Below are 12500 nucleotides of genomic sequence, written 5' to 3'. Positions count from 1 at the left end.
CGCGTTCTGCACACGGGACCTCGGTTTATCGTCTCATCTGAATAACTAGACGCTCAGTTTGATTTTCCAGTCAAACTTGCATATACATTCGTGTACAAAAACGCCATAGCGTGCAAGAGTGATCCAATGTCTTGTTCAATATTTATCTATTTTGGTTTTGCTTTTTTTTTTGTGCGTGGTTTCATGTAACTTTGTATGCGTGTCTTATAAACCTTGTTCAGGTTTAATTGACATTAAAATTGATTCTGATTCTGATTCTGATTCTGACTCTGTACATAGTACAGTGGATTTCTTCTTGTCAGAGGACAATAACACTTTTGTTGCATAGGTTCTTTTTTTTTTTTTTTTTTTTTTTCAGTGCGCCAAGTGCGTGCTGCACACAGGACTTCGGTTTATCGTTTCATTCGAATGACTATAGACTCTCAAACTTCTGAGAAAGGGCGAGAGCGAGAATATTTGAATCCAGGCCCAACGGGCGGAATGGCCGAGTGGTCAAAGCGTTGGACTTTCAATCTTGGGGTCCCAGGTTCGAATCACGGTGACGGCGCCTGGTGGGTAAATTAAAGGGTGGAGATTTTTCCGATCTCCCAGGTCAACATAATTATGTGCAGACCTGCTACTGCCCGAACCCCTTCGTGTGTGTATATATATTCGCAAGCAGAAGATCAAACGCGGCACGTTAAAGATCCTGTAATTCATGTCAGCGTACGGTGGCTTATGGAAACATGAACATACCCAGTATGTACACCTCCGAAAACGGATTATGGCTGCCTTCATGGCAGGGTAAGAAAAAAGGTCATACACATAAAAGCCCACTCGTGTGCATAGAAGTGGACGTGGGAGTTGCAGCCCACGAACGAAGAAGAAGAAGAAGAAGAAGAAGAAGAAGAAGAAGAAGAAGAATTCAGGCCCTCACGAATACTGTATGAAAAGAAACAACAATAACAACAACAACAACAACAACAACAACACCAAGAGGAAGACTGCAAAGAAGAAGAAGAAGAAGAAGAAAAAGAAGAAGAAGAAAAGAAAGAAAGAAAAAGAAAAAGAAAAAAAAATGTAAACGAAAGAAGAAGAAATTCCAGAACAGATATCAGTGATTTACGCCAATGTCCGCGAGAAGAAAAAAAATCTCCAGCCCCCCAGATCGATAACACTGGTCAACACACATCAAGCCAAAGCTTCCCCAAGGACAGTATAAACACTGGCATTGAATGCCAACAGACAGTCTGAAAAGTAATGGCCAGACTTGTCTTGTCACTGGAATGTTTTGTAAAAAAATAAAATAAAATAAATAAAATAAAATAAAGAATAAAAAAAAAATAAAAAAAATATTCGGCCTGCACTGAGTCGGGAACGAGAGGGGGGAAGGAGCGCGCGCGAGAGAGAGAGAAAAAGAGAGAGAGAGAGAGGTGGACACACACACACACACACACACACACACACACACAAAGAGAGAGAGAGAGAGAGAGAGAGAGAGAGAGAGAGAGAGAGAGGTGGGGGGACACACACACACACACACACACACACACACACACACACACACGCACACGCACACGCACATACACAAACACACACACACACACACACACACATACACACACACATCGTCAGATGCAGACAGACAAACAGACAGGCAGGCAGACAGGCAGACAGACATTCAGACAGATAGACAGACAGACAGACAGACAGGCAGGCTAACATTCAGACAGACAGACAGGCAGACAGGCAGTCAGCCAGGAAAGCATGGTGGCTCAGAACAGACAAAAGAAGACGAAGAAGAAGAAGAAGAAGAAGCAAACAGGATCGGTCGTCTTAACAAAATGCAAAAAAAAGTTCAGCAGACATCACAGAGTAAGTAGCGGTCGTGCCGGCCTTTTGATGTGGAGAAGATGAAGAGGAGGCAGACAGGCAGACAGACAGGCAGGCAGGCAGGCAGGCAGGCAGACAGACAGGTAGGCAGACAGACAGGTAGGCAGACAGACAGACAGACACATAGAGAAGGGGTGAGAGGCAGATATACAGACACAGACACAAACACAGACACAGACACACACACAGACACACACACACACACCTTTTCACTCTGAGTGAAAATAGACCTGTAATGCGTAATGCGTGTACGCACGTGTGTGTGTGTGTGTGTGTGTGTGTGTGTGTGTGTGTGTGTGTGTGTGTGTGTGTGTGTGTGTGTGTGTGTGTGTGTGTGTGATTTTTTTCCCATCCAAATGTTGTGAATGTGTGAAACTGTAGAAATTAATGACCATGGGGAACAAGGGGAACAACTGTTATGAGAGCTATGTGCGGGATTTTATACACAGTTGTCGCCATTCGTCTAGGTGTGTTTTGACATTCTGTGTGTGTGTGTGTGTGTGTGTGTGTCTCTCTCTGTCGCTGTTTCTCTATCTCTCTCTTTCTGTTATGTACTGATAGGAATATGTATACGTTTCTTTTATATCAAAAGAATTTTTAAAATAACAAATAAAAATAAACAAAAACTTTCAGTACAGAAAAAAATGTTGTTCCCCAGTCTGATGACTGACCTGCTAATATTTACTTGTGTTACCTATTCATCTTTTTTTCTTTTGTGTGTGTGTGTGTGTGTGTGTGTGTGTGTGTGTGTGTGTGTGTGTGTGTGTGTGTGTGTGTGTGTGTTACTACTTATAACGAGTTATCTATTCTACTCATTCCCCTTTGTCACGCCCTATAAAATTGAGAGCGGACAGGTAACCCCCAAACCTACCCAGCACTAACACCCAGACAAAAGAAAACAAATACAGACTAAAAACACATTTTATGCAACCACACACAGAATTTCACTAATGATACACTAAAATAGTAAGAATGGATAAGCACACACACACACACACGCACGCACGCACACACACACACACACACACACACACACACACACACACACACACACACGTATAATGTGGACATTTTATAATAATAATAATGGATACTTATATAGCACATTATCCAGAAATCTGCTCTAGGTGCTTTACAAAAACGCTTTTGATAACATAAAACATTATATCTATGTTACATACACACACCAAAATGTGACCACACTCACACACACACACGCACGCACGCACGCACGCACGCACGCACACACACACACACACACTGCATACATACATTTTAACATACATGTGTATCTAACAGCTACCCTAACACATACGCACACATAGGCAGGCACAAACTTACATAAACACACGCACACACAATACACATTCGTATACATGCATGTAGTTGTGGACCTGCCACAATTGAACTTAAAGAAAGAAAAGAAAGAAAACCTGAAGCACTTTGCACAACAGTAGAGGAAGGAAACGATGACCTGGACGACGAAAATTGAAAAAACACACAAAAAAAACTACAAAAAAAACAAACAAAAAAATACAAAAACAAACTGGGCAAAAAGCCACCCCCTCACTCCCCCTCCCCTGGACCAAAACACGGCACCACCTTTCTCGAAGAAGGCCGTAGGCGCAAAAGCCTCGTAAAATGTCACTGACAGGACAAGAGAAACTTGAAACTCTGCTCAAGCAAAGCGACACAATGTTAATGCACAAACGAGACTCCCGGGCCCGTTTGCACGTGAAAAACGTACTAGCCTGGAGCTACAGACACTACACGAACACTCCAAGGGGAGGAAGGGGGAGGGGGGGGGGGGAAGGGCATGCACAAAACTACCGGGGGGTACCCGTTATGCCGCCGTCCCGTTATGCCGCCGACCCGCTATGCCGCTATCCCGCTTTATTCCCTTTCGCTTTTCATCACATGCGCGTGAAAAGTGATATATGACAGTAGCAGTTTTCACAAATGACGTATATTATGATGTAAACACTGAATGACACTAAAACTCGCCATTTAGAGGCGGGCTCGTGCAAATGCAAACTAAATGATAAAAAACATGTATTCAGGACAAATTAATGTAATACTTTCAATTTTCTACATTTTTAATGAGAAAAAAACCCAATAACAAGCAAAAAGAAAAAAGTGTGCTAGAAACGAATTTTAAAGGAAAGTTTCTTGTACAGATCATTTCTCCACTAGTATCTATAGCCCAAAACAAGGAAATGGCGGAAACAATCTTCCAATGTACTGCAAATGTAAAATGCCCTGGTACCGAAAGGGAATAAAATCATATTACCGCAGACCCATTGTCAAACAATCTCTCTCTCTCTCTCTCTCTCTCTCTCTCTCTCTCTCTCTCTCTCTCACACACACACACACACACACACACATACACACACACAGACACATACCCAATCACACTCAAAAAGAAATAAAAGATCATAACAACCAATGTTTGTCCCAAACAAACTTTTTGTGACAAAAGACAATCCGTAAACGGGTCGGCACAACGGGTCGGCGGCATAGCGGGTCGGCGGCACAACGATACGCCCAAACTACCACACGAGATTGTAATGAATTGTGACACCCTTTACAAGGGGCAAAGGCCTTGAATAAACCATCTTGAATATCAGTCTCTCTCTCTCTCTCTCCTTCCCCTCCCCCCACCCCCTGTGTGTGTGTGTGTTCATCTCTTTCTGTCTGTGTCCCTGTCTGTCTGTCTGTCTCATTTTCTCTGGTGCTCATCTCCCTCTTTCATTGACGAATCCCCCCAGCCACCCGCCACTCCCCCCCCCCCCCCCCCCCCCCCCGCTGTAACCCGCCCCCCCCCCCCCCACCTCCCCTTTACAAGAATAGATGAAAGAACAATGATACGTCTTTCCCACATCGGAAAACATTCCTGCAAACTTCATAAGCAGGACTACCAACGAGCAAACTACCACCATCCCATCCTATCCCAACCCCGCCTTACACACACACACACACACACACACACACACCAATACTAAAGCTAACACTAACATTAACTCACGCTTGCACACACACACACACACACACACACACACACACACACACACACACACACACACATGTCACAAATGAAATGAAATAAATAAAAATGAAAGGAATAACAGACTCCGCCTACAGTTGAAGGCGACACACCTCAATATTTTATGGTTAAACACTGGCGACAAAAGAGAGAGAGAGGGAAAAAGGGAGTTGAAGCATCACTGTTTGCTAAAATTACACTCAGTCTGTCAAACTCACTGTGTGTGTGTGTGTGTGTGTGTGTGTGTGTGTGTGTGTGTGTGTGTGTGTGTGTGTGAGTGTGTGTGTTTTTTTCTTCATCGTGAGTTTTGAGTTCTCTCTCTCTCTCTCTCTGAAAACAAAAGATAATTTAGATCAGTGAATATGATTGTATAAGCTTATGTGCGCGCTGTTCTGCTGTGCTTGTGCGTTCGTGGAGATGCGTGTGTGTGTGTGTGTGTGTGTGTGTGTGTGTGTGTGTGTGTGTGTGTGTGTGTATGTGTGTGTGTGTGTGTGATGCGTGATATTTTTTTATGCGTTCATTGTGCGTGTACGCGTGCATGCGCGCGTGTGTGTGTATGAGAGAGAGAGAGAGTGCGCGCGCGCGTGTGTGTGTGCGTGAATGTGTGTGTGTGTGTGTGTGTGTGTGTGTGCAACTATAGCGGGGGACAATCTCCTTGGTCCCGGAAAATGTGACGGTTACAGAAGTAACAGCGATGCTCCTCAAACAAGAATGGAGATATTTCAAATATTTGTTCACCTTATTGGCTGACCTCACTGTACATGTGTCAGGTCTCCACACTCAGCTCTTCCAAGTCTGGCTTAACCCTTTCACCGCCAAGCTCGCATTTATGCACAGGCGTGGTAGAGGACCCATGTCACTGAAAGGTGACCATTCATTGCTCTCTTATCCATGAACCTACTGCTCTTAATGTTCGGTGGTTGGATAGGCCATATTTTCTATACATCGCAGGGGGAATCCCCAGCTGTTCTTAGCCACTGTCTTTTCTGTGTTTCTGCCACAACGGAATTTTTTTTTTACTCTAAAGTAACTGTCGGTGAAAGGGTTAAAACCCACCTCTTCCCCAAATAGCCTCCCTTCCCTGCCTCTTCCTTGTCTTTACTTTTTGTTTGTTGTTTGTTTTTTTGTTTGTTTGTTTGTTTTTTCCCCCTAGTTTTAGAATTATACATGCGTTTGAATGACTGGTGCGAAAGCGCTTTGATTTGTCTCTACACAAGATTCAGCGTTATATAAAAATAATGATAATTATCATTATTCCCGACTGTTTGAATAACGAGCCCCAGGGATGGAAGGTCAGTTTCTCTGTACAAATTTCATTCATTTCACTGCATTGCATGCAGTCAGTGGTCTTGCGCGCGCGCACGCACGCACACACACACACACACACGCACACCTACACACACACACGCGCGTGCGCGCGCGCAAAATATACACGTGTTGAATTTGACGGTGTGTGTGTGTGTGTGTGTGTGTGTGTGTGTGTGTGTGCATGCATAATATGTTATGTAAGTTATGCATGTGTGTACTTTTAAGTGTACCTTTTATGAACTGACAATGTTTCTTAGATTGTTTTGAATTCTTTCTTTCTTTCTTTTCCATTAAGATTGGATATAAAAGAAGCATACTTTCTTGTTCCGCTTCCTTCATTAAACAAAAACGTTATCGTTATTGTTTTCTCTCTCTCTCTCTCTCTCTCTCTCTCTCTCTCTCTCTCTCGTGCTAATAATTATTTTCACCGTTGGAAAATAAAGATTCATTCATTCTGTGTGTGTGTGTGTGTGTGTGTGTGTGTGTGTGTGTGTGTGTGTGTGTGTGTGTGTCTCAAGTGCTAATATCCTCACCGTTGGAAAATAAAGATTCATTCACTCATTCTCTCTCTCTCTCTCTCTCTCTCTCTCTCTCACTCTCTCTCTCTCTCGCTCACTTCTCTCTTTGTTCTCCCCCTCTCTATCTGCCTATCAATCTCTCCCTTCCTTTCTTTTCTCTCCTCACTTCCTTTTTTCCTTTCTTCACTTCTTTCTTTTTTTCCTTTATTTCTGTCAACACAATACTTATATGATCATCTGATTTGGAGATAGGGGGATGGTGAAGACACAAGAGACAGATTTCGCTGGGGGAACAAATTTCGGTGGAGGGCTTTTTTTTTTTTTTTTTTTTTTTCCCCCCTCAAGTTTGGTATTGTCAATGTCGGTATAGAATTCGGCATGGCTGTGTATCTAGGCATGTAGGGTACACAGCACAGACTAGATGTGAGGGTGTGTGAGAGAGTGAGTCACGCACACAGATACAGTGAGAGAGAAAGAGAGTGTGTGTGTGTGTGTGTAGGATGGAGGGTGCCGCATTCTATCAGTGTTTCCACACACACTCGCTTGGGTTTCATGCACTGAACAGGTCAGATTTGAAAAGAAAGAAAGACGAGAAGATGGTGTACCGCGTTGAACTTACCACCACACACGCGGCCTTTAGTTGATTTGATGTTTGTTTTATCTTCTTGATGCGGACGACAGGTTGGAGGTAAGGACATTGTTTTGGTACTCGTTTCATTTATTTAAAAAATAATGAAATCTTATTAAATCGTTTGATTAGAAAAAAAAAATCTTCTACAAACTGGTCGTTTACGTACTGTTTACATTGCCCGATAAAAAAAAAAAAACCTAACTGAAGACAACCTGTACTGTTCTAATTCGTTTCTCTCTGTCTATCTCACTCTTTGTGTGGACTGCATATCAAAGGAGGTTTATGACAATCCTATCTGCAGGCCTACGTCCAATGAGGTCTGGGCCATTGCAATACGGATCTGAATTGGACAGAGCGTGTGTTTTTTATTTAAGGAGGTGCATATGCAAACTTTGTATATGAGATTGTGTATACTAGTTCCTGACAATCACAGAGACTGACGCGAAAACTTGAAATATAGATATTGGCAGGTTCAAGAAGAAATCCGCTAGCTGTATGGCCACAGATAGAAGAAAAGAGTGTGTCATTCGACTGCTGTTGTTCATTCTAAAACCTCGTCAGTTGACTCTCTCAGACTTTGGTCCGATTCGCAGACCAATTCTGAGTTTAGCTCTCAGACTATTATCAAATTCATTACGGACCAAACATTGTTCTAATGTCAAGTGCATATGCTTTAGTAACCTGACAATTGAGCATATAATTTTTCACTGTAGCTTGATGAAGCCTTTTGTACACGAAAGTGTGTCTTCACAAGTGACTGAGAACGTTGATGTTTTTGACTTTTTGCATTCATTATCAGTTGTTTCGCTTGTCAGTTTAACGACTTCTCTTTTACGAAGTCCTTTAAGTAATTCCTTGTTACTGTATTTAGAGGTGTTTTTTTTTTCTTTTCTTTTTTTTTTTTTTTCCAAATTTCACCCATATTTTTACCCTCATTTGCCCAGTTTCCCCCAACCCTCCATTCATCCACATCTCCCACCCCTTCCAACCGATAATACTCAGATGTATTCATAAATACTTTAACAAAATGTCTTCAATCACCGATATGTGTGACGGGACATTAAACAAAATTCCTCCTCCTGTTGTTCATTCTCTTCCTATTCTCATTTTTAGTTCCCTTTTTTGCATTTTTGTTTATCTTCCCATCATAATATTTCTGTGGGTGTACACACGAGAACACTGTGCTTCCAGAAAAGGGCACATGATTATGGTACATGTTATATTCAATTTCTTTAGAGTTTTATCGTATGTATACACAAGCAGAAGATCAAATACTCTCGCTTAAGATCCTGTAAACCGTGTTAGCGTTCGGTGAGTGATGGAAACAAGAACATACCTAGCATGCGCACCCCCCAAAAAAAACGAAGTATGGCTGCCTGCATGACGTGGTAAAAAACGGTCATACACGTAAATGCCCATGCGTGTACACACGAGTGAACGTTGGAGTTGCAGCTCATGAACGAAGAATAAGAGTTAGAGTTTCCTCAGACATGTTTTTCTCCCGAAAGTCTAACACTCACTGAAGAAGGTGACACACACGACTCACCGACACACAGGGATTAACCCTGTATCAGTCAAAGGCACCAAAACATCGTCACTCACTGTCATGCCTGAATATAGATTACTGTGTATATGTGGAAAAAAGACTGGACTTTTGGTGGAGACGGTAAAACAAGCCCAAATTCCGTTCAAGATAATGGTGCGCTGTCAGTTTCAGCGGAAGTGTTCATAAATGCTTGCGAAAAGGCTTGAATTCAAATCGGAATGTAGTTGGTGTGTGGGTCGGTGTGTGTTCGTTCGTTCTTTAGTTTAACGTCTTTTCACTCTAAGGGTGTGTGTGTGTGTGTGTGTGTGTGTGTGTGTGTGTGTGTGTGTGTATGCTGAGCAAGTTACGAATGTGACAGAATTATTTTTCTTTCCATTTACAGTTATATGGTTTATTTACTTATTCATTTTTTTTTTTTGATTTTTTTTTTATTCACCTGATTATCTGTCTGTCTACTTATGCATTTAGTTATTCATTTATAATTTTTTTTGTACATTTTGGTAACGAGTTACATTGTGCTGTTGAACAGAGATGAAAAAGAAAAGAACGACTACTGGAGGGAAAGCGGGGAAAAAAAAAATCCTTTCCCTTCCAGTGCCTTTCCTTTCGTGGGAATGGGTCTTGCTGTCTTGACTTAGAATTGCCTCATTACAGACATCTTCCGGTGTATCCTAGCTCCCTGCTCGCTTGCGCGCGCGCGCGCGCGCGCACACACACACACACACACACATTGATACACACAGAGACACAGTCACACACAGACACAAACACAGATGCATACAGACACAGACTCACACAGACTCACACTGAGAGAGACGGAAACACACACACACACACACACACACACACACACACACACACACACACACACACACACACACACACACACACACACCGTTCATCCCACACTCTCCCCCTTCCCCTCCCCTCCCCCCAACCCCACCCCCGCCCACCCCCTCCAGTGACCACTGATGACGACTCATCACAGTCAGTTTAGCCAAGAAGCCTGCAAACACTCCACGCAGATAACTGAATTATTATTAATCCCGTCTTCTGAAGAGGCTCAGAGACACCATAATTATGACTGACCAAGCTCCATGGCTCCAGACAGGACTTGGAAAGGATGAAGTCATTCATCACATGGGTTGGACTGACACTGTGAAAAGGCGAAAAAGAAGAAGAAGAAGAAACCTTCTTTCCTCCTCCTCCTCTTCCTCCTCCTTCATCATCATCATCATCATCTTCTTCTTCTTCTTCTTCTTCTTCTTCTTCTTCTTCTTCTTCTTCTTCTTCTCCTCCTCCTCCTCCTCTTCCTCCTTCATCATCATCATCATCATCTTCTTCTGCCTCCTTCTTCTCGTCCTCCTTCTCCTTCTTCTCCTTCCTCATTCTCCTCCTCTTCTTCTTCCTCATTCTCCTCCTCTTGCTCCTTCATCATCATCAACATCATCTTCTTCTCCTTCCTACTTCTCCTCCTTCTCCTTCCTCCTCCTCCTCCTCTTCTTCTTCTCTTTTCTTCAAACATGTGTCTGCTACGGTAACTTATATAGATTAGCAAGGACAGACTGGAGCAATAGACCATGCTTGAAATCTTAATCCTTGAATAAAAAAAAACTTTTTGAATTCTGTGTTGTTGTTGTTGTTGTTCTTCTTCTTCTTCTATTCCTTCTCCTCATCCGCCTTCTTTTCTTTCCTCCTCCTTCTTCTCCCTCCTCCTCCTTCTCCTCTTTTTATGTCCTCCTCCTTCTCTTTCCTCCTCCTTTCTCTCCCTCCTCCTCATTCTCCTCCTTCTCTTTTACTATTCCTCCTCCTCCTCCTTCTTCTCCTTCTCCTCCTCCTCTCCTTCTCCTTCTTCACCTCCTTCTCCTCCGCCTCCTCCTTCTTCTCCTTCCTCCTCCTCCTGTTTCTCCTCCTCCTCCTCCTCCTCTTCATCATCATCATCATCATCATCATCTTCTTCTTCTTCTTCAATTATTCTAGGGCACAACAAACATGGCGCAACTCGACCACAGTCCCACGCAGAAGAAGAAGAAGAAGAAGAGGACCCTCATCCACATCACCCCCGTGAGCGCCTCTGAGCATGTAGGCTCGGTGTGGGTGTGGGTGGTGGTGCGGAGGCGGTGGTGGCCGGTGGTGGTGGTGGTGGTGGTCAGTGCGTGCTGTGTGCCCGGGGTCCGTGGCCACGGGAGACTGATGGACCCTCCTTCACGCTCCAGCCTGTGGCGGCTGGGCTTCCACAACCCTCCCAACTACGACGACAACCAGCTCTTCTGCGGGGGCTTCAATGTGAGTTGGTTATTTAAGGATTTAAGGGGGTGGGGGGTGGGGTGGCGGAGGGGGGAGGGGGTATGGGGGGGGTTGTAAGCAGGGGGAGGAGGAAGGGAGACCTGGGTGTGTGTGTGGGGTGCGGGGCGGGGGGGGGGGGGTGCGGGGATGGATTGATGGAATGATGTCTGTGTTCAGTGTTTTTTTTTTATGTGTGTGTGTGTGTGTGTGTGTGTGTGTGTGCTTGTTTTTTTGTTTTTTTTTAATCTATTTGTTTGGTTGGTTGGTTGGGCTTGCCAGTTGTATTTATTTATTTATTTATTCATGTATTTATTTATCGTTTAAAAAAAAAAAAATTATTTATCCGTTATTTATTTATGTGTTTATTTGTCCATTCATTCGTTTATTTAGTTGTTTGTTTGTTTGCTTGTTTATTCATTCATTCATTCATTCATTCATTCATTCATTCATTCATTCATTCATTTCTCTCTTTATTTCTTTCATTTTTTCCTTGCGTATTGTTTTGTTCATTTATTTTATTATTCATTATGTTGTACTTGTTGATTGTTTTGTTTTGAAATGTTTTGTCATTTTGATGATAAGCATGCAGTAGAGAGGCTCCCTCCTTTGTATCATTCAAAAGGGAGCTCATCAAAATCCTAGCTTAGAACCCCTCCGCCCCCCCCCCCCCCCCCCCCAACTAACCCCGGATAGGGTTTTGCCGGTCCAGGTCTTGACCTGGGGGTCGACACGATTATCGGATAAGCCTGTCCAGATACCAGGTTAGGCTAGTTGAGTCCCCCTCCCTCCCCCGCCTCCTTCCTTTCCCTCTTTTCTACCTCCTGCCCCACCCCCTCCGACGATTATCTAAGAGAGGGGGATCGGGGGGGTTGGGGGGGGTGCTGGGGGTGCTGGGGGGGGGGGGAGGGGGGGATTCATTTATAAACGTGTGAACGTGTGTGTGTGTCTGTGTGTGTGTGTGTGTTCGTGTGTGTGTTCGTGTGTGAGTGTTGTGTGTGAGTGTGTGGTGCGTGTGTGTGTGCGTGTGCGTCTGTGTTACAAGTCGCAATACATGCACAGTTACCTCTCTGTATAGATTGTGCATTAATTTTCTTTATTCAGCTATTTCTATCATCATCATCATCATCATTATCATTATCGTTTATTTTCTGACATTCTTTCGTGAGGGGGCAATTGATTACCTGTGATGAAACAAACTTCTTCTTCGTTCGTGGGGTGCAACTCCCACGTTCACTCGCATGTACACGAGTGGGCTTTTTACGTGATTGACAGTTTTTACCCCGCCATGTAGGCAGC

At 43.5% G+C, this 12500-nt stretch overlaps 1 protein-coding gene across 1 annotated transcript in view; it reads left to right on the top strand.

Moving 5' to 3' along the window:
- The first annotated feature begins 7311 nt into the window (after window positions 1-7311).
- Window positions 7312-12500, top strand: part of LOC143292274 (uncharacterized) — a 12560-nt gene continuing 7371 nt past the window's right edge. Inside the window, exons 1-2 of the mRNA XM_076602460.1 lie at window positions 7312-7429; window positions 10899-11204. Of these exons, the coding sequence (XP_076458575.1) occupies window positions 10911-11204 (294 nt within the window). The 5' untranslated portion in view covers window positions 7312-7429; window positions 10899-10910. The remainder of the gene's footprint in view (window positions 7430-10898; window positions 11205-12500) is intronic.

The sequence above is a fragment of the Babylonia areolata genome, chromosome 18, assembly GCF_041734735.1.
Source record: "Babylonia areolata isolate BAREFJ2019XMU chromosome 18, ASM4173473v1, whole genome shotgun sequence".
NCBI classification, from domain to species: Eukaryota; Metazoa; Mollusca; class Gastropoda; order Neogastropoda; family Buccinidae; genus Babylonia; species Babylonia areolata.
The sequence above is the reverse complement of the archived record's forward strand: the minus strand, read 5'-3'. Positions and strand labels throughout refer to the sequence as shown.